The sequence below is a fragment of the Actinia tenebrosa genome, unplaced genomic scaffold (genome assembly GCF_029948245.1).
Source record: "Actinia tenebrosa isolate PJP-AT-01 unplaced genomic scaffold, QUT_ActTen_1.0 PGA_scaffold6__47_contigs__length_16458017, whole genome shotgun sequence".
NCBI classification, from domain to species: domain Eukaryota; kingdom Metazoa; phylum Cnidaria; class Anthozoa; order Actiniaria; family Actiniidae; genus Actinia; species Actinia tenebrosa.
In genome coordinates this window covers 15,865,897-15,886,428 of record NW_028292583.1, presented here as the reverse complement: position 1 = coordinate 15,886,428, position 20,532 = coordinate 15,865,897, and the positions used below count along the sequence as shown (strand labels likewise).

The following is a 20,532-nucleotide window of genomic DNA, read 5'->3' as shown; positions in this document are numbered from 1 at the left end:
ACACCCATGTTTCGAAATAAAGCCAGCTAAGATAGGGCAAATATATTTCCTATATTTCCTAATCAAAAGTGAGCCTGGGAAAAAAATTGTTTAGGAGCCACTTCGCCACTTTAACTTTTAGAGTCAAACCACAGGAAGACCATAAAATGAAAATAAATGAAATTTCAACGAGGAACAATTTTAGACTTTTATTTGTAAGTAAAAGAGATTAAACTTAAACAGAGTTTAAAGACTTCTTTTATTTTTTCTTTCGCCTTTTTTTTATTTTTTTATTTTTTCTTTCTTTTTCTTTCTTTTATTTTGTCACGCAATCAAATCAGAGAAAGGTAACAAGACAGTCACACAACAATCGCTTGGCGACCAAGCAGTAACTGTAGATCGAATAATGGCGCTCGTGGTGAGTTTATTTGGTGTCTCACTATCGACCCTAATTTCTTCTGCAATTCTTTTACTTATAGGCCTAATATTCTTGGTAAGTATTAACTAAAATTGTAGTGCATAATAAACTTCAGCTTTCTTCATAATAATAATAAAACTAGCCGTCTAAATACGACTTCTTGGACCTTGCTTTGACTATGAAAATATCTCATAAATCATTCCATATTCCAGGGACTTCTAATGATTCGTTTAACTACAACAAATAAAGTACCAGAAATACGGCGGTTTGAGAGTGAAAAGACGTACAAGGACCCCAACAAGAATAATGCCACGTATTCCTTTCCGTTCATGGAGGAAGAAGGTTCTGTTGACTTGTCTATAGTGGTTCCAGCATACAACGAAGAGGAGAGAAGTAAGCTCATCACATGATCGATCTAACCATCAAAAAAATAACTACTTTGATTTTAATATTTACACCTCCTTACATCCAAATTTTAAGAATGAATTCAATTTTTAGCAAAATTCATTCATTTTTTTATTTAAGAATTGTTTATTGACTACCTGTAAGTATATTTGCTAAAAAGCATAATTTTATAAGATATCTAAGTATATAGCTTCTCCCCCTTTTATCGGGATATCTCCATTAGTTATGGCTCTTGACTAATGTGTTTTCAAGGGATGTGATTATAGTCAAGTAGGGCTTTTGTATTCTTGGTTACATTACCATAATGTTAGATCAATCTTGAGATTGGTGGAGTACACATCCATTAAATGAATCTTTTATTTTAGACACAAATGGATACACATGAGAAAAGACATCATAGTACTTTTAAAAAAAAATTCTGAAAAACCTCTTCTTCAATGTTCGAAAATGTTTAGTGCCAAAATACCTCCTGTGCGATTTGTTCATATGTTATGTAATTGTTTTATTCATATTTAAAACTATCTTTTTTTTTTTAAATTAATTTTGAACGAATAATAGAAAAGTTTATTGACGTTGTTCAAAATTAAATATACATCAAAAACAAACATTTCAGAACAGCAGCTGAAATGATGATAGCTTTTATTGCATGTTTTTAAACTTAAAAAAATGCAAAAACTGTCTGTTTAGTGGGGTGCGTCTGCACGCCCCGTAGCCTACGGGCCTGTTTCTATTCAGTAGCCTGAGTTCAATGAGGCTAATGTACCATCACTATAGCCCTAATTTTTTGTTGAATAGTCTCAAGGGTGGATCCAGCCAAAATTTTAGGGGGGGCTAATTGAGTTTACGGGGGCTAATTGAGTTTCTTCCAGTCAACACAACAGAAAACAATATAAAAAAGCATTGTTTTTTCGTGCTGAAGGGGGGGCTTCAGTCCCCCCTTTGCCCCCCCTGGATGCACCTTTGAGTCTTACATCAAAATCCTCTACCAACAATTTTTTATTAATCTCCTTATATCCATAGCTTATTTCAATAATAGAAATTGTGTATTGGAAGTAAAAATAGTAAAATGAATACTCTAATTTATTCATTAATAGTGCCGACTATGCTGGATGAAGCTCTGGGTTATCTCAAATCAAAAAAGGTAGATTATTTAGTTTAGTAGTGTTTAAAAAAAACTAATGTCAAGGTCATGGGAAAACAAAAATTATGAAAATTTTCATGTAAAATGCATTTATTATTCCAGAAATCCAATCCTTCATTTACATATGAGATCATTATTGTTGATGATGGGAGTAAAGACAAAACAACTGAGGTAATAACTAAGATGCTATAAGTGAAATTATTTACTAGGATGATGTGCACAACACGAGCAAACTGTTTTTATGTCTTGTCTCATGAAAAGAACAAACATTGTGGAATGTTGCAATGAGCTTTCTCTGTGGCTCGTCATTTTAAAACTTATTCAATTTCTATCATCAGATTGGTCTTCAGTATGTGAAAAAATATGGCATTAGCAATATTAGAGTTTTGACGTTAGCTAAGAATAAAGGAAAAGGTGGAGCTGTTAGACTGGTAAGTGGCACATACTGTACTTACCATCTTCACTTGTTGTATTTTACATACCTACACAGTCCCAAGCTAATATTACCGCTAGTCATTATCAGGTTGTACATGATACCACTGTTAGTGAAGTTATTGAACCTTGAAACAAGACCTGGAATTTCTCTACATTCAGTTTGGAAATTGAAATTTGAAATTTATGCTGAAATTGAATTTCTGAAATATTTTAGGGTGTTCTTAGTAGCAGAGGTCGAAAGATCTTGATGGTTGATGCTGATGGTGCAACAAAATTTTCTGATTTAACCAGATTAGATGATAAACTGAATGAAGTGGTCAAGACAAAGGTGTGTTTGTGAAGCAATTTATTCATAGACTCTATGCCCACCATAATAATAGTCTTAACTTTTATAAATATGTTTTTACCTCTTTCAAAGTCACCCCTCAACCCACTCCCCCTCAAAAAGGAGCACCCCACTTCCCCAAAAGAGTATCCAAAGGCAATACCAGTTCATTTCTTTCATTCTCCCTACTGTACTTGTTGTATGCAGCAACTGGTACATCACATTGACAAATGTCATAGATACAAAAATCAAATTTATTTAACTTTGTTGTGTTAATAATGGTGGGCTTCCTGTGGTACAGTGTCCACAGGTATTCCAAAGACATTGACTCCAATACAGTTCACTAACATATACACATTTGTTGTCATTATTTTACATTAGGGAGTTAAATCAGCCATAATAGTTGGATCAAGAGCTCATTTACAAGAAGAGGCTGTAGCTCATGTAAGTTTACTTCGTAAATTTATCTTGTGTGTATGTTATTGTAAATTAGATAGTTTCATCAATAGGAGAAGAGCCACCTCGTGGATTCTATTGATTAAACCATTATTATTATTATTATTATTATTATTATTAATGATTCATTATGTTTTTGCATATGGTTTGCTTAAATTAACATTTTTTTTCTATTGTAGCGATCATTGCTTAGGAACTTTTTAATGTATGCATTCCATTTCCTGGTTTGGTTTCTGTGTGTGAAAGGAGTCAAAGATACTCAGGTAATTTATTTATTAAATATCTGCAGCCCTAGTTCCCTCAAGGCAAGATATATATTTTATTGGGGGGGGGGGGGGGGAGGGTTGGATTTGCTGTAAACTGTTTTAAATTGTCATTCTCCTTTTACTTAGTAATGAATTCATGACCAATAAAAATGGGCTTCAATTTGAAAATATAGCAGAATAGAACGTACAGAACGAAAAGTTGGCGATTGAAAAATGAAAAGTTAGTGGTCGTAATTTTGAAAAAAAGTGTGAGGCTATAGCCCTCCTTAATTAGCTACTTCCTCTCCATAGTAACTGTTTAATCATCAAAAACGGGGAGAATATAACACTTAAAATCCATTTGCTAATCAAATCCTATACTGTTATATGATATATCAAAACCCGCTATAAATGGAATCTTGTTTCGCATCAGTCCATCTGTTCAACTTTATTGTCCAAAAGCCTTTGAATAATTTTCCTGATATTGACCTTCCCAGACGCAAAATAAAAAATCATATTCTGGTTAATTTTTACTCCATGTGAATCTTTTGGTAATTTAACCTTGAGTATCTGTCAAACAGACTAGCTATGAATACAGCATCCCACTGGTCTTTTCTTACTTTCTTCGTAATTTGAAATCTAATACTTAAAAGAAAATCAACCATATGGGGTAGTTGATTTCCAGGACTTCACGTTGGTCTACTTTATAAATGTTGATACAATTTTCATTAGGGATAAATCCTTTTATTGCTAATTGCCTAACTTCATTATCCTGTATATGCAGTGTGGGTTTAAACTGTTCTCAAGACCAGCGGCATTTCTAACATTTACAGCTCTACATGTGGAAAGATGGTAAGGGACATTTTTTTGTAATCAATAAGCTGAAATACATTTTTGACTGGTTGTTGTTTTCTCACCGGTACTATCCATGTGGGATTTTCAAAATGGGGCTAGCTCCCAAACCATTTGATACACCCTTCTTTCCCACAGTTAGAAATATGTGAACAACTTTGAAGTAGATTCTATCATGGGAAATTGAAATAATAGGGTAAAATTATATTTTTTAGATACACATTTTTCCATTGAAGAAACAAAAGAAATATTATAAACTACAATTCCCACGGGGTCTTAATTTTGAATAGAGTGGATATCAATATTGCCCTGCTGCTTGAAGGCATTTTCCATTTGGGCAGACAGACTGGAATAGTATATTGCTTTCAAGATCTTTTCCTGTTCTATTCATGCCTCAATGAAGAGTTATCCATGAAATAATTTCCTACCCTTGACCTTTGTCTTGATACTGAGGGGCGTAGAGATCCATTTGTTATATCTTAAGACTAATTTATAGAGCTTTTATAGCTGCTCGTGTCTCTATCTACACCATTAGATATTATCACACAAGAGCGAGTCTAGACTGGGTGTTTGGTGAAATAGGATCTAGATATTTCCATGGTTAGTTTACCACACCATTAGGACCACGACTTGTTTTCGTTAATTGCACTTTTCAACTTTGTTGCCGACAGCACCAATATTCATCTACGTGTACACAATTATCAGGTAGCAGAAGGAGAACACAAGTTTTGGAATATGACCCAAAATTTCCTACTTCACAATAAAAAGGCATCTTTCAATGCTGACTTTATTCATGACATATTGACTTCTTTTTGACTTACACATTTTATCATTTCCATGGTGAGAAAGTATATTCCGGTATCCCATTGTTTTGCCGATAGCACCAATATTCACATGGATAAAAGACGATGCAGTATATCAGTCTAGGAACAGCGTGAAACTTCCCTACAATATAAAGCCTTTGTAGCTATAACGGTGGTGTATCCAGAATGATCTTAAGGAGGGCTCCTATGCTACATTCCTCTTAGGTTTTACAATACCTTCTTCTTTATTCTTCTCCAAAGGGGGGTGGCTAGCCACCCAACCTACCCCCCCTGGCTGGTTGAAGGAAGTTTCAACTTGTGAATTTTCAAAACAATTGCTTTATTATTCTTATAAGTTTTTGGTAAAAATGAAATAAATTTTCTTTGATGATCGTCATCTCCTGTTCTGTTTTCATAGTCCTCCACTCTTTTTTTGAGTGCATGGCTTTGAGGAAAAAAAACATCTATGAATGATTGGATCAAGTTCATTCCAGTAATTTTATGCTTTTGTTGTGATGTTCACAGGGCATTTGATGTAGAACTTCTTTACATTGCTCAGCAACTTGGCATCCATATAGATGAAGTAGCTGTGAATTGGACAGAAATAGATGGTAGGAATCATGTGTATGTGATGATACTTCAATCCTTCCTCCTAGGAAGGGGGGAGGAAGATTGGAACTGAGGGGGGCCTGAGCAGTGTGCAAGAGTAGTATGGAGGGTCTAACGATTGTGATAGGGAGGTATGGGGCTTTCAGAGTGTGTGAGGCTAGTGTTGAGGGCCAGAGGAGCATACAAAGGGTAGTGCCGAGGGTAGATGGAGTGTTTAAGGGTAATGGACAGGAGATGAGGAGTGTGTGTGTGAGTAGGGGAAGGGTTTGGGGAGTGCTCAATGTAATTTCTATTCTTTATGGAACATTAGGTATAAGAACCATGGACCACCCCTATAAGTGTCTTCGAGGGGGCTTGGATTTGAAAAAATAGTAGACTAGAATGCATAAAGCATAAGTTGGAGGGCTGAGACTACAACATTTGAAGGATATTAGCAAGGCATTGGCAAGGGCTAATGTAGGTTGGAGGGATCCAACAATGATACTACAGATACCAGAGTAGAAGTCCCAGTTCTAGTGAGTCCTACTGGATATGCTACTTTCAATTGAGAAAGATCTTCTCTTGACCCGTCCCAACCATCTAAGAAGGAGTATAAATTGAATTGGTGTTGTTTTTTTTGTTTGTTTATATTTCCTTATTATCATTCCCTATTGTGTTTCAAGAACTAAGAGTGGCTTATAGAATGATCTCAACTCGAACCCGCACCTCGGAAAAACCACAGTTTTTTAAAATTAATCAGTGTTTTTGTTAAATAAAAATGGTTAACAGTGGCATTTCCACAGAGTAGGCTTTTCTTCCACTGAATTCCAATTGGAATTTAGCAGGGTTTTTTTTGCGTTGTATACGTTGTACTGAGTATAGAAATAGGCCTTTTATGACCTAATTAAGCATAAAAAGCAAATGTGATTGTCTTGCCCTACCGCTGCCACACCCTATACTTCATCAACTGTTTCCCTGTTAGACAAACGCTAAAAAATCAAGGCTTAAAATTAAGCAAAATGGGGAAAAGGGGGGAAATTCTGGATACAATTAGAGAAGCGATCGCTATTGCAAAAAATTACTAGATAATTTTAGAGGTTTGTGAGAAATATAGACCCTCACAACACAGGACTTGTAACTAAAATATATGTGGAAATTGCTTGTTGTTGGGCTAAAAACTAATGCTGGACTCAAGAACACCAAAGCACTGGCAGTATTGAGCTCATATTTTCAATTTCTGTCACTCGGTGTCGTATTTGAGTAAAGCTACTTGTCGGTTCTCCTTCGTTTCGAGGGTTTTTCTCCGGGTTCTCTGGTTTCCCTATCTCCCTTCGCAAAAATCAATTTCTAAATTCCAATTGAAATCATTGAATGAGGGCCACAAGTTTGCTAGCTACTGACTATTAAGTGCCAACCTCGTAAAAACTAGGAGCTTTATTTTTATTTTTGTAGAACGTACCGAATGAAGTATTCATACCGAAATGTAACAAAATTGTCGATAAAATTTCGTCTCTAAAACAGTAAAAATGTCAATTTAGTATCAGTTTCACTTACTGTTTCTTTTTCCACTGAATCCAAATGAAATTTAAATAAATTGGTTTTTACGGAGAGAGGAAAACCGGAGAAGCCGGAGAAAAACTCAGCAAAGCACAGTAGAGTACTAACAAATAGCTCTACTCTCATACGACTTCATCGGCGTAAGATGTCAAAAAAGAACTCAGTGTAAAAAATTTTTTTGAATCCTTGTGTTTTTTTGTTCTTCTCGTATAGAAATACCTTTTAGTTTAAACTCCTCGTTTCGGTGTCGTTTTCCCTTTATGAAAAAAACCCGAAACAAACTCAATTTCTTAAAAACGTACTATATATATATAGATAAAAGCCATCCCTTGACTCTCTTCTCAGTACAATTTTGAGGAATTCAATGTCATTTCGTTTCGAAGTCGTTTTCCCTTTATCACTTAATGACAAACACCCGAAACAAACTCACTTTCTTAAAAACGTACTATATGGACAATAGCCACTCTCTTCTCGGTACAATTATGAGCACCATATTCAACGTTTACCTAAGGGACTTCTAAATGTAATTTCTTCTATTTTTCTAAAGGTTCCAAAATGATTCCTTTCTGGAGTTGGCTTCAAATGGGCAAGGATTTGCTGCTAATTCGTCTTCGCTACGTCTTAAACGCTTGGAAAATCGACCCAGTTAAACTGAAAACCCAGTGAAGAGCAACCATCGTAACTCCATGAGCATCACTTCTCGACCAATTTGAGTGAAGTCAAAAACGAGAGAAAGGAAAGGAATTCAAAGTCAGTTTTCTAGTGAACTATGGATGGAATTGTCACTGACAAAAATTATTAGTATTATCTCTATAACTATTCTATTTGTTTAATAGTTTATTTGCATGTTTTTAACGCTGTTATTCAGCATAATCTCCGATGGAGGCTATAATTGTAAAAAAGAATGATATTTCAACGCGATGAATTCGATAAATAAACACGAATTTGACAACAACAAAAAAAGTAAAAATCGCACTTCAATGGTATATTTTTTTGTTTGTTTATTTATTTTTTGTGGACAAATTTTTGCCTTATAATTTTTGTTTCGATTATTGTTTTTAGTGTTGTTGCATTTTCGTTTCATAAAACTGTACTTTTTATAGACGTATTTTTGTTTTTCATTCATTTTACGCCTCTCTAAGATACCTGCGTTTATCCATGGATGATTCTTTTCTTTTTTTGCAGTCCATGATTTTTTGACATACACATCAAAAATCAGTGAAAAATTGTTCTTTTTTTAAGAAGCATTATACGAGTTTGTATTCAGTGTGTTTGGTAAGCATTTTTACTGAAGTTTTTTAAAACTTCACTTTAAAAAGGCATGATCATTTTCTTCTTCTTCTGCGGACGGAGAAATGGAATGGAGAATGCTTCGGTCCCTTCTGTGTATCTAGACGCTTGTGTGAACGATAGACTTCATTGCTTCGATTTAGTGAAAAAAGACGGCTTTAAAATCACGGAGGTTGTACTAGTTTTATTAGACAGGTAACAGGGATGCGAGCATTGACACTTTAAATTCGTATTTTTGGTGAAAAACGAGAATGGAAGATTTTGAAGTACAAAACGCTATTTCGTGTAGTCGCAAATCCTGGTGATATAAAAGATGCTTGTGTGGATGAAAAATTCACTTGTTCAGCCCTATCTCTCATTCAAAAACAGCAAACACACCAGGGCTTGAAAATAACACTCATTTCGGCATGACAGTAAAAATAATTTTGAAATTGGTGCTGATGCTACACGTTTTCAGGTTCAGTTTTATAGATTAAACGAGAAACGATGACATGAAGAAGAGAATTGAAGTGTGAACGTAATTCAATTTTCACAAAGCTTGTGGTGTTTGCTTTGCTTTGCACACGCATAATTGTTTGTAGACGGGGACTCGATATAGGAAAGGCGGTCTTGGGGTATTTTTTTAGTAAAATTGCTTTCAACTTATAGATCCACTGGGCATGACATGAGATACAATAGAGTGTCTAGTTTTTATAATGGCTATCTGTATTGGAAGTACATGACTTAGTACACAGAAGTAAATAGCATGCAAATGACAATATTATTGATGAACCGACAGGATTAATCAGCTTTGGGGAAAGTGGGCGAACTTAGGAAGCAGAAATAGGACAGTGAAATCTCGTGATCCGAAGAACAGTAGCAGATTTTCAGTTTTTTTTACGGGAAAATGAGTGGACTACATCATATGAATAAAACCTAGGTTGACGCAGTCAGACGTACATCTTAAACACAGGAATTCCTATTTCTTGTTCATTACGAAATTCCAAGATATTTTCATTGTGACTTTATAATAGTCCGATGCCTGCTGATGCAACTGATAAAAAATTTAGCAGCATTAAAAAGTTTCACGCTGTTTTAGCCTACCTCATACCTCATATTTAATTTTGTCATCATGTTCTTGGACAATACAGTTCTATAAGAAGATGTGTAATAGGTAAATTACGAGCCTTGTACGAAACGACTGAAGAAGAGGACCAATGGGCCTTTCACAACTTCAAGTCGCGTAAAAAATGAGCCAGATCAACTATGAACCGTAGAAAGCAGTTCTAGTGTACTTACTACATTCTGTCAGTAAGCATCCATCTAGGCACACTTTGTCATTAGTTAGGACGAAACGAATAAGAGTGGTCCTTAATACCATCACGCTAGTCTCACTGATACAACGTACAGAAGCATGCATAAGACTGTCAAAAAAGATCTTATCACCGACCTGAACCCCTCTTTTTCACGTGGTTGGCGCCAGTTTGTTTATCTCTTCTGTTGAAATGGGTTTTATCTGTGTTTGCTATAAATTATCGCATCATTCGACCACAAAAACGTACTTTTATATACAGAAATATAAAGCGTGTAGCTCATTATACGTTCGTTGCATTCATACGCACTTTTTGTTGTGGAAAGCAAATGGCGGTCTTTCACTCCCATCCGCAATAGCGACCATTTTAGTTATATCAGTGAACAAACAAATTATTTTACACAGTTTTCATGAAAATGGTATTGGAAGCTGCAAGGTGAATTTACTTGCAGTTTCCAACGGACTTTACAACTAACCAATTTGTAGATGTAAGTTGTGGTCAATGTAGTGTAGAAGTGAAGGGACGGAGGGCGCCACATTTACTGATTTCATTGATAACAACACATTGCATTTATCTAGCAAAGACACTAGTCTCCTTGGAAATCATACACAAGCGCTAAGATCGACCTTTTCTTATCGGCTCAGAAGACCAAACATCACTGAATGAAAAAAAGAGATGCAAATGGTCGGAAAAAGGTCGATTTCATTTAAGAATGCATCCAATTTTCCTGATATTTAGTGTAACGAAAAACAATGAAAAAATCTTCGTATTTCACTCTTTTCTTTTCCCTATTCCGGCGTCTTCGACCATTTTAAAATATGTCAGTCAACTGAAATATTAGTTGACTACAGTTTTAGGCCCAAGAACTCGTCGAAAAAGCTACGATTATACTAACGATCTAGAGTTAGATTTAAAAGAAAAGGAGCGCCACGCCCAGCACCACATAAACAACGATAAGACATGGCTTAGCCTATATGACTTTTCGACTTTCAAATCGTTTCATTCCAGAGACTTTCTGAGTTTCTAAATTATTGCAATGACCTAAATTACCATGATAGTAAAAGGTTTAAATTCGTGGGGTTATTTTACCAGCGAAACTGAAAACACATTAAAAAATTGCAGCATTTTGAAAAAATTGTGCACGACTCTTTAAGGCAGTCCACCAAAAGGAACAAGAAGGAGAAGGAATAGTTGAAAGCCTTATTTAAAAAATTAGTTTGCCTTGTGAGCTGGCCCTGAACTTTAAATGGCTGTTCAGTACAAAAGTAGAACGTACAAAGTAGAAATTCCAGATTTCTAAAAATGAAAATTTTGCTATTATTAAGGAAGAACCAGTCCTAATCTGTTTGAATATACTATGTATGTTATGGGAAAAGCGTTTATTTTTTATTTTTTACTGATTCCATTATTTAGACAGTATTTCACCACTAATAAAAAAAACTAATTCAATTTAAGTTCGATAATAATCATTTCCAAATCTATGTTCTTGTCACATCTTTTGGCATGGGTTTATTATAACTAATATTCACTTAGGGCTGGACTGAAATCCTAGAAAAATAATCCACTTTTCTACTTTTGCATAAATGTCTTTGTCTGGGATATTAATGAAGTACAGGTTACAGACAAGAAAAGAACGCATTGTTTACAGCGGGAAGTATTAGCTAGAGAGAAATGGCTATTTCAATTTTGTTTAGTACGAACGTCTCGCAAACACCCAGGGAGTCCGAAAATGGGTTATTGTGCGAGGAAATACAACTACCGGAAATGATTTTCCTTTTATATTTCTCTCCTCTTTTTGCCATAATTCGCTTTGGTTTTTCAGGCGTTCTTTTTTTACAAATTACAAATACAAACACTTTGATAATTAGGATTAACTCTCGTGAATAGCTATTTTTTTTACTGATTCAACGAGAAGAGAGAAGCGTGTATAGTGTAATCTAGCTATCTTTTTAAATGCTTTTCAGACTTCTAAAAGAACATACTGATAGTTTAGGCCGATTTGTCCAGCCCACACACCAAAGTGAAACGACACAGCTAACTCAAAAGTATCTTTTGAATTTCTCTTAATTAAAAGAACTTTATATCCCATAATGTAAAGAATTGGTCAAATGTCTTTCGACGACAAAACTCGAAGCCACGGAATGGCCAACGCTGAAGTTTCGTTCCAGCTTTCATTCCTCATACAGTCTGAATCTCTTGCCGTTATGCTGAAGTTAATCACACAGAAATGCTAATTGTTCTTGTGTAGTCACGTTTCCTATCAAAAGGAAATGGTTTTTGACAGATATAACCCTAAAGGGGAAACGAAATCGAGAAAGTCAAGAAAGAGGAAAACTTGGAAAGTGTGCCTATCATCAAGCTCGTTGAAAATGTTCGATCCTTCTGGCGTTATTGCAACCTGACCAAAATATTGCACATCAACGCTATCGACATTCAATCTATTACAAAGTAAACAAAGTTAAATTTCGATAAATTTCTATTATTATACGCATAAATTGAATATTCTGATTTTTTCGTTTCAGTATTTCTAGACAAAACAGACGAATTCAAAAGTTTTTTATTTTGCCACTAGAGAAATGGCGTGATCCGTTGCCGCTAGAAATGAAATAAACAGCCGTGGTTCGCAATTTTCTTCGAAGTAGTAGCGGACTCGACTATGTCTTTAGTTCCAATCGATAGCCCGTAATCCCTCCCTTCTCGGAGGGGCCCACTGAGCGGTTTGAACTTTGGCCGCCAGCCATTGGACGAGCTGTCAGCCCCTCAGACTCTTCGTCGCCGGCCATGTGACGTCACACGCTTCAAAACTCAGCCATCACAGAAAGCTGAAAGGCTTGCTTCCCTAACAGAGCTGAAGGCTTCGTAAATTCGACCTTATTTTCGCCAGATATTCAGCTGGTTTTGATTGCTGGAATAGCTGCAGTGTCGAAGAAGCGTTTCGGCTTGCCTGAGAGACATCTTGTGGTATTTTGTTTATTTAAACGTGCTCACAGCCAGTTTGGCGCCAGAGGACTCTTTTGCTTAGATTGTTCGACCCATATTCGCATTGAACAGCTTGAATTTCTGACGTTACAAGAACAAGAATCTATTCTCTTTCATTTATTAAAGCAGTTATAGAATAACTGTGGTTTGAGACGAACTAGAAGCAGAGAAAGTGAATCCATTATGGCTACTATGGCTTCGCTATTTTCTTTCACGCCACCCGCGGTCAAGCGTCTTTTAGGTTGGAAACAAGGAGACGAAGAGGAAAAGTGGGCTGAAAAAGCTATCGAATCTTTAGTTAAGAAGCTAAAAAAGAAGAAGGGTGCCTTGGAAGATCTGGAAAAGGCACTTTCAAACCCTAATCAGCCTTCTAAATGTGTGACGATAGCACGTAGCTTGGACGGTCGACTTCAGGTATCGCATCGCAAAGGCCTTCCGCACGTCATCTACTGCCGTGTTTGGCGGTGGCCTGATTTACAGAGCCATCACGAACTTAAACCTCTAGAGTGCTGTGAATACGCTTTTGGATTAAAACAGAAAGAAGTATGCATAAATCCATACCACTACCGGCGCGTCGAAAGTCCAGGTATGTTTGGCTTGGCATTATTATACGCTCACTCTCACCTACTATCGCTCACTCACGCTTTTGGTATCAATAAATACCTCTGATTGCTTAGTACATTATAAGTGTAAATTGAGACCCATCATTCTAAACTTGTATTTTCTCTAGTTCTTCCACCAGTTTTGGTGCCTCGACAAAGCGAATATCCAAGACCTCCTCCTCCTCTTCCACCTCCATTCCGTGCGGCAGAAGACCCTCCGATGCCATACAATGCTTCCTTTCCTTTCGTGAATCGACCAAGACCAAGCACTGCTGAGCAATCTCCTCAAAATTCTTTTGAAATATCAGGTAAAAAAAACACCGATATTAAAACAAACAACTGCAGAACCACCAAATCTCCAACAAATTTCTTACTTAAAAATCTTTCTTTTGAGGTCATGAATTTGGGAATCAAAAAAAAAAAATTAAAGTTAAAGTTTTTTATTTCAGTTTTTTATAGTCTCCTTGCAAGTCCATGATTTCAGTCTTTGAGAACTTTGTGACTTCCGAGCATAATTTTCACGCGTCTTTAGAATCGATATTTATTCTAAGACGTTCCTTACAGGATTGAATTCCTTTGCAATAAGATGAATGTCTACTTAGACCGGAAACCAGTTGAATAATAGTAAATCTGACTTGATGAAAACAAACTTTCCCTCTGGAATATTTCAAATTTTTTCTGTCCTTTCTAACTATTCAAGACTTTCCAGTAGTCCTTGTGAGATGAGATTTTTCTTTATAACTTGAGGAAAACATAATTTCAATTTCAAGGAGATCAAAAGTAGTCCTCATAATGTTAATTTAACTCGTAGGACCAAATATAATACTGAGTAGTTTTGCATTCGATATGGCTTAAGAGTTACCTACAGCTATAAATGGCTTGACATTGGTTTACTGTCATTGACATGTACATGCATGTTGATGGGATGTGAGCTAATGTTTTAGTCACTTTTCAAATACTTTTATGCTTTGTTGTTTGGTTGGGTGTGTCCTTGGGGTGCATAGATTATATTCTCCAATCCAGGAAATCAGGACGAAATACCAATATATTCATGCTGACGAATAAAAACACAGTTTCAATACACCTCTTAAGGAAAAATCAGGTTTTCACCCAATCTTTGATCACTTAACACTTTTTCTTATCAGTTCAGTCCATTTATTTTGGGCTAATACAATAATGTTTCGTTGTTTCCAAAATGGTGTTCATTCATACCAATGATTGTCTAAATATATCAAAAGTGTACTATTCTGTGTATAGCATTAACTCTTTGTTTCCTGGAGAACTTTTTAAAGAGATCAAGATCTTGTCTTGGGGGTTCAAAATAGAAAAAAATGTAGGCTGCCATTTTTTTGACAGGCAAAACAATGTTTGCCTGCCATTTGAAAGTTCATCATTATTTTTGCCTGCCAAATGTGAATTTTAGCCAGCAATTTGGTCATTGACAGGCCATTATTTTGAATCCTGTGTCTGCATTGATGTTGACTTGTGGTACATGTAGTCAGCAGTTGGAAATAGTATCATCATTATTGTAGAAACAAACAAGTTGGCATTTGAAATCCTAGTACAAAAAATGATAACTTATTAGAAATCTCATCTTTATAGTTACAAAGGATTTTGGAATTGCAGCTATAGAAAAAATGCTTTTTTTTTTGGAATTTGTAAGCAAACTATTTTGATGTCAAGGTTGTGGTATAAGAACATTTTACATATTTTACTATACTTAGTATAGGATATAGGAACTACAAGATGTATATTTTACTACATCTTTGCTTGAAGATTCTTTTCGTATTCAAAATGTAAATCCTTCACAGAGTTCACCAGTGGTGTCTATCATTTTCCATAGCTATTCATGTCTTCTCTATCCTTTTTCAACCAACTTGTTGTCAAAATAAAACACCTAAGACATTGCCTAAAGGCATAACAGGTGACAGGCAAACACTTAAAACCTTTGTCTTTCGAGAGTGCCTTCGAGTCAGTCCAAAGTTTTGTCTTAGAGGGCTAATTGAATTGATATATGTGTTGATTCCAATGAAAGACCTCTACAAGTGATACAAAGAAAAGAAAGGAGTTTCTGTGTCTTCTATTTTAAAGTCTACTGTTGTAGCATCATAAAACATTTTTATGAAGAACCATAATTATATTTTCTTTTAACACGTTTTACCTAATTTTACAATTTTGGAAGATCAAAAGAACAAACAAGAATTACTAATTAATTTCCTCTTATTTTTGCGCTCTTTCAGAATATTTATCCAACTTCCCATATTTTGTTTCAATGTATTTTTTATTGCTATATGAATGTTTCTAACATATCAGAGGTGAATCATTAAATAAAGTTGTGTTTGGTTTACAGAGTCGGGTACAGGATATATGTCAGAAGATGGAGGCTCGCCTAGACCAGACACCATGGACGTGGATTCTCCTACTCTTCCAATGAATCCCTCAGCAGGTAATAAAATAATCTAGACTCATTCATGTTAGCTCATGCCTTGATTCACCATCAGAAGATGACAAAATTATTATCATTCAAATGAAAATAAAAAACTTTTCAAGCATTTAAAAAGGTCATCATTTCTTTGAAAATTAAGAATACTTTTTCAATGGATTTCTACTTCATTTTTCCATCATATTTATCTTCACTTCTAATTCAACTCAAATTAATTTTAGTTTTTTTTTTACTCCATGGGGTTTCCATCCCTAAATTCACTTCCTAAAAAGGAGTAGTGTTAATTAACAGGACAGAAAGTGAGCTTGGTCGTTGTCTCAGTTTCAGTAAGAGCAAAAACTGATCCATGAGTTAAAATTACAAGGGAATATTTTTTGTATAATGGCATAAAGGTTCAAAAATATACTCCATATAACCAACTGCTTTTTATCTCAAATACACTATCTCTAGCCTAATCATTATAATCTACAACATATATCTTACAATGAAATAAGACCAATTCTTATTCATTTTCCTTCAATATTTTTTTCGAAGGGCCAAAAACTTCAAGCTCTCAAGTATTGCTGTAGAAATATTTTCCATTTTAATGTTTTATTTTATTTTAAAGGAAATATTTACAGCTTTGAATCTAGATTCTAAGCTAAAATCTTTCGAGGAGCTATCTAACACACTTTTAGCTCACAGTAATTAACATCAAAACTCTAAATTGTCGAACCATTAGATTTTAATAATTACTAGCTCCAGAGTATTTCATACTTCTCAAACATAGTATTATTACATAGTACAATTATTAAGAAAAATTTTTTTCGATAATATTTTTAATTAGCACTGTGTAAAACAGAAAAAAATGAATTATATCCAGCCCCCAATCTATTCAAAGACAACACAAGATTGAGTCAAAGAGAAAGAGAAAATCTTAGGATTTGATAGAAACTTTCCTTCCCCTCAGAACATAGATATTTTTTGAAAAAATATATATATGATTGCCAAAGAAATTGTAATTCCTACATCGAAGATTCCTTTTTATGTTGTTTTAACTTAAAAGTTTAAAGCAAAAGAATGAACTAGCTCCTATGTCAAAGATTCCTTTTTGAATATGACTTATCTCAAAAGTTTGAAGACTAAATGAAGGTTTGTCAGGTTGTTATTAGGATTAATCTTCATGACAGATAAGGCTTAGTGTTATTTAATCTACTCATTGATATACAACTAACAAGACAGAAAGTAATGGATAATTATTACTGTGGTTTTCCTTGAAGACAAAGAGACTACCTTACAGGAAACACAAATAGAAATGATGATTGAGATAAGAATCATGCCAAAAAGTCATTAAAATCATAATTTCCCAGGGTTTTCACTCGTGAATTGCTCTTATATTACTAGTCTAACTTTTAATAATTTTCAATTTCAGTGTGGCTTTAGAATTTTTTTATTTTATTTTAGTAATTTTATTGTGGTGTCTATGCTGATAACCAGAGGATTAAAATATACGCTAGACTAATTTCTCCTCAAAGGATGTCTGTTCCACTAATACATTTCTACGTGTTAATTATACCAAATGTATTTCATATTGGACACTTAAGTAATATCTATAGATCATTTACCCTGTGGCCTGTGTACAATTTAATGCACTTTTTATCTTGTAAAACAACATATGTTTCACAGTATTGGTTATCATCTGTTACACATACAGTAAACCAGTTTGTTCATTATCTTTTAATACTTTTTTTCTAATTTGAATCTTTCATACTTTGTTTCATTGAAAAAAACACTGAAGTTTTAGAAATCTGCTGTTTAAACACAGCAACTGGAAAACAAGTCAATTTACCCAAACTAGTACTACCCATGGATTAAATTACGAATGTCTCAATAAATTATGTCCCAGTCTAGACAGCCAACAAATTATTGAATCACACTTTTTGAAATAAGGTCTCCATAAATCATTATTTTAAAGCTCAAAAAAAAAAAAAAACCCTGAAGAACTAATAGCTGCACTTGTTAAGTAAATTCACAGCTGGTCAACGGCAATCTTGCTATTTCTTATCAATCAACATTCTCATTAAGGATAAAGTTCATATCAAGGAATTATATAAAATTTTTGAGACATGTAAATGTAGCTCAGTTGTCTACAAATTTATTATTCATTATTTTATTTAATATAAATTGCTGTCAGACCAGCACTAAAAATAAGTATTGCTTTCAAATTACTTTGCTGAGCCACTTATTATTTTGGCTGTATTGGCTTTGGGAAGTAAAATAAAAAATTGTAATACATAAGTATTAAGATTATAACTTCTAAAAAGCTAAAAGCTCCCTCTTCTTTGCATGGGATGTGGGGGAATTAACCAGCCCATCTGTTTTATGGCCAATTCAACTGAATTATTACTAGAACAAAGGATTATTCCCCTTCAGAGATTTGATGGCTAATAGCTTAGTAGCAGTCAATATTGATAAGGCTGAATTTTTTTACGGGGGGAGGGAGGTGCAGGGGAATGTTTAATGATGTATATTTTTCCTGGTTACTGGTAAATACAAGGCTAATAAGAGCTTTAGGAAAAACATGAAAACCAAAACATTTTTAGCTTCAGCTCATCATCATTTGCTACTGTTTTATTCCAAAAAAAACTGGATTCTCTTTCTTGAATTTTTCAGCAGATGTTATGTCCCATGTTACAGCCGTCAATTACCAAGAACCTCTCTCCTGGTGCTCTATTGCCTATTATGAGCTGAATAACAGAGTTGGTGAACTTTTTCATGCTAAAAGCACAAGCTTAATAGTAGACGGCTTCACAGACCCAAACACCTCTAACTCTGAAAGATTCTGCTTAGGGTTATTATCAAATGTAAACAGAAATTCCACAATAGAGAACACAAGAAGACACATTGGAAAAGGTGTGCATCTATACTACGTTGGAGGAGAGGTGTACGCAGAATGCCTGAGTGACTCGGCAATTTTTGTTCAAAGTAGAAATTGTAACCACAGTCATGGATTCCACCCAACTACAGTTTGTAAAATACCCAGTGGGTGCACACTGAAAATATTCAACAACCAAGAATTCGCACAACTTCTGTCACAGTCTGTCAATTACGGGTTTGAAGCCGTGTATGAGCTTACAAAAATGTGCTCAATTAGAATGAGCTTTGTCAAGGGCTGGGGTGCAGAATACCATCGACAAGATGTTACAAGTACTCCATGTTGGATTGAAGTTCACTTGCATGGCCCTCTGCAGTGGCTTGATAAGGTTCTAAGCCAAATGGGCTCACCACGAAATCCCTATCTCATCTGTCTCTTAAAAAGACATTTCAAATATATACCACTTTTATTGTAGTTAGTCGTTACTCATTTTTCTCGTTATTTGTGTTCAATATTTTCTTTTATGGAACTGAGTATGATATCTGAACCATACTTGTTAGGTTAAGCGAAGAATTGGTGAAAAATTCTCACCATGAATTGCATTAATTGGTTTCCATCTCATCATAAATATTGCATAGTATTTTGCCGGTCTAATTTTTATAAGATATGTACTGCCATACTGTAAATGTTAATCCTGTTATACCTTGAAAAGATGTTATATTGAGAGATCAACGTTGGTGTGATGTCACTTCTGCATAGTGCATATAGATAACAAAACCTTATAAGGTATTTTTATTTACAAACATTTTGTTAGTACATAGTTAGCAATAATTGTACCTGTATGTAAGAAGAACTAGTTTTGTAGATTTTCATGCAATGGCCAATAAGGCAAACTTTAAGAAGGTAATCTCATTAACTCAAACCAGTCAAACATGCCATCCCCTTCCCCCCCCCCCCCCCCCCAAAAAAAGAAAGCATTAAAAATTAGGCCCAAAATTGTAAATAACCTGCACAACCCTTGAGAAAGGAAAGAGCTTGGAATAGGCCCATTGTATTGCCATATACTACCAATACAGTAATCCCTTTCATATACACTTTGTCATGTATGAATGATTAGCAGTACCAACGGTCAAATGAGGTGGCCAAAACTTGGTGGTAAAATGCTAACAGCCTATTGATCATTACATGATAATTTTAAGGTGGACATGCGTTGTTGAGTTTTGTTCCTGTTGAGTTCTTAATATAATGCTTTATTTAACTGTTTGAAGTAGTCTTGATAAATATGGAAGAGTGCTTTAAATTTAAGTGATTTAAAAAAATAATATTTTGGGTTTATTTTGGGCAAGGTAAATTTCGTTTTAAAGCCATACTTGGGCTCACTCTACCTGGAGTGAATACTGATTGGCAAAAACAAGGTGTTAATGTTGTATCAGCTTCACAATTAAGTTATTTACAAATTTGATAACATGTTACTTCCATTTGACAAGGTTTACTTCTAGCAGTAGTAATTACCATCGTTGTGTGCCTAACAAATAATGGCAAAAAAATTCTTATGTTGAAATTGCAAATACAAAAGCATTGACTAGCTTCGCTTAGTTTGACTGATTGATTGCCATCAAGATTTAATTGTGAAATTGAGGCTTACATAGTTTTTTTGCATGAAGGTAGGGTGATCCTACTGTTGGAATTCTTTCTACTTTGTGGAACACAAGTGGAAGGGCCACTAGCCCTACCCCAACACCAGAGGGCCACAGGGCAGATTAGACCCACCCTATGTCTTTATGTAAATGGCCAATAGACCCTTTTAATAATTCCCAAAATGCCTTACTTTCTGGATTTTATGTCAAATTTATTCTTTTGAAATGTCG

General features: G+C 34.9%; 2 protein-coding genes and 1 long non-coding RNA gene across 4 annotated transcripts; 2 read left to right on the top strand and 1 right to left on the bottom strand.

Moving 5' to 3' along the window:
- The first annotated feature begins 372 nt into the window (after positions 1-372).
- LOC116288306 (dolichyl-phosphate beta-glucosyltransferase) lies at positions 373-8,297 on the top strand. The gene is made up of 11 exons (XM_089039008.1): positions 373-472; positions 610-790; positions 1,897-1,943; positions 2,046-2,114; positions 2,282-2,374; positions 2,593-2,706; positions 3,085-3,147; positions 3,339-3,422; positions 4,189-4,256; positions 5,585-5,670; positions 7,752-8,297. Exons 1-11 carry the CDS (start codon positions 386-388, stop codon positions 7,868-7,870), a joined length of 1,011 nt encoding a protein of 336 aa, XP_088895134.1. The 5' UTR covers positions 373-385; the 3' UTR covers positions 7,871-8,297.
- LOC116288309 (uncharacterized) lies at positions 5,512-10,149 on the bottom strand. The gene is made up of 3 exons (XR_004196168.2): positions 9,773-10,149; positions 9,585-9,626; positions 5,512-5,646 (listed from the first exon to the last, which is right to left on the bottom strand). It is a non-coding gene; the product is annotated as an uncharacterized LOC116288309 (long non-coding RNA).
- Positions 10,150-12,083: 1,934 nt separating this feature from the next.
- On the top strand, positions 12,084-20,251 carry LOC116288304 (SMAD family member 9). 2 transcript variants are annotated; one of them, XM_031695079.2, is made up of 5 exons: positions 12,084-12,234; positions 12,309-13,351; positions 13,496-13,675; positions 15,718-15,813; positions 18,466-20,251. In XM_031695079.2, the coding sequence occupies exons 2-5, from the start codon at positions 12,949-12,951 to the stop codon at positions 19,137-19,139; spliced, it is 1,353 nt and encodes a 450-aa protein (XP_031550939.2). In that variant the 5' UTR covers positions 12,084-12,234; positions 12,309-12,948; the 3' UTR covers positions 19,140-20,251. The 2 variants fall into 2 exon arrangements, with proteins under 2 accessions (XP_031550939.2, XP_031550938.2); XM_031695078.2 differs by lacking the exon at positions 12,084-12,234 and having other exon boundaries at positions 12,323-13,351; positions 18,463-20,251.
- Positions 20,252-20,532: the final 281 nt, after the last annotated feature.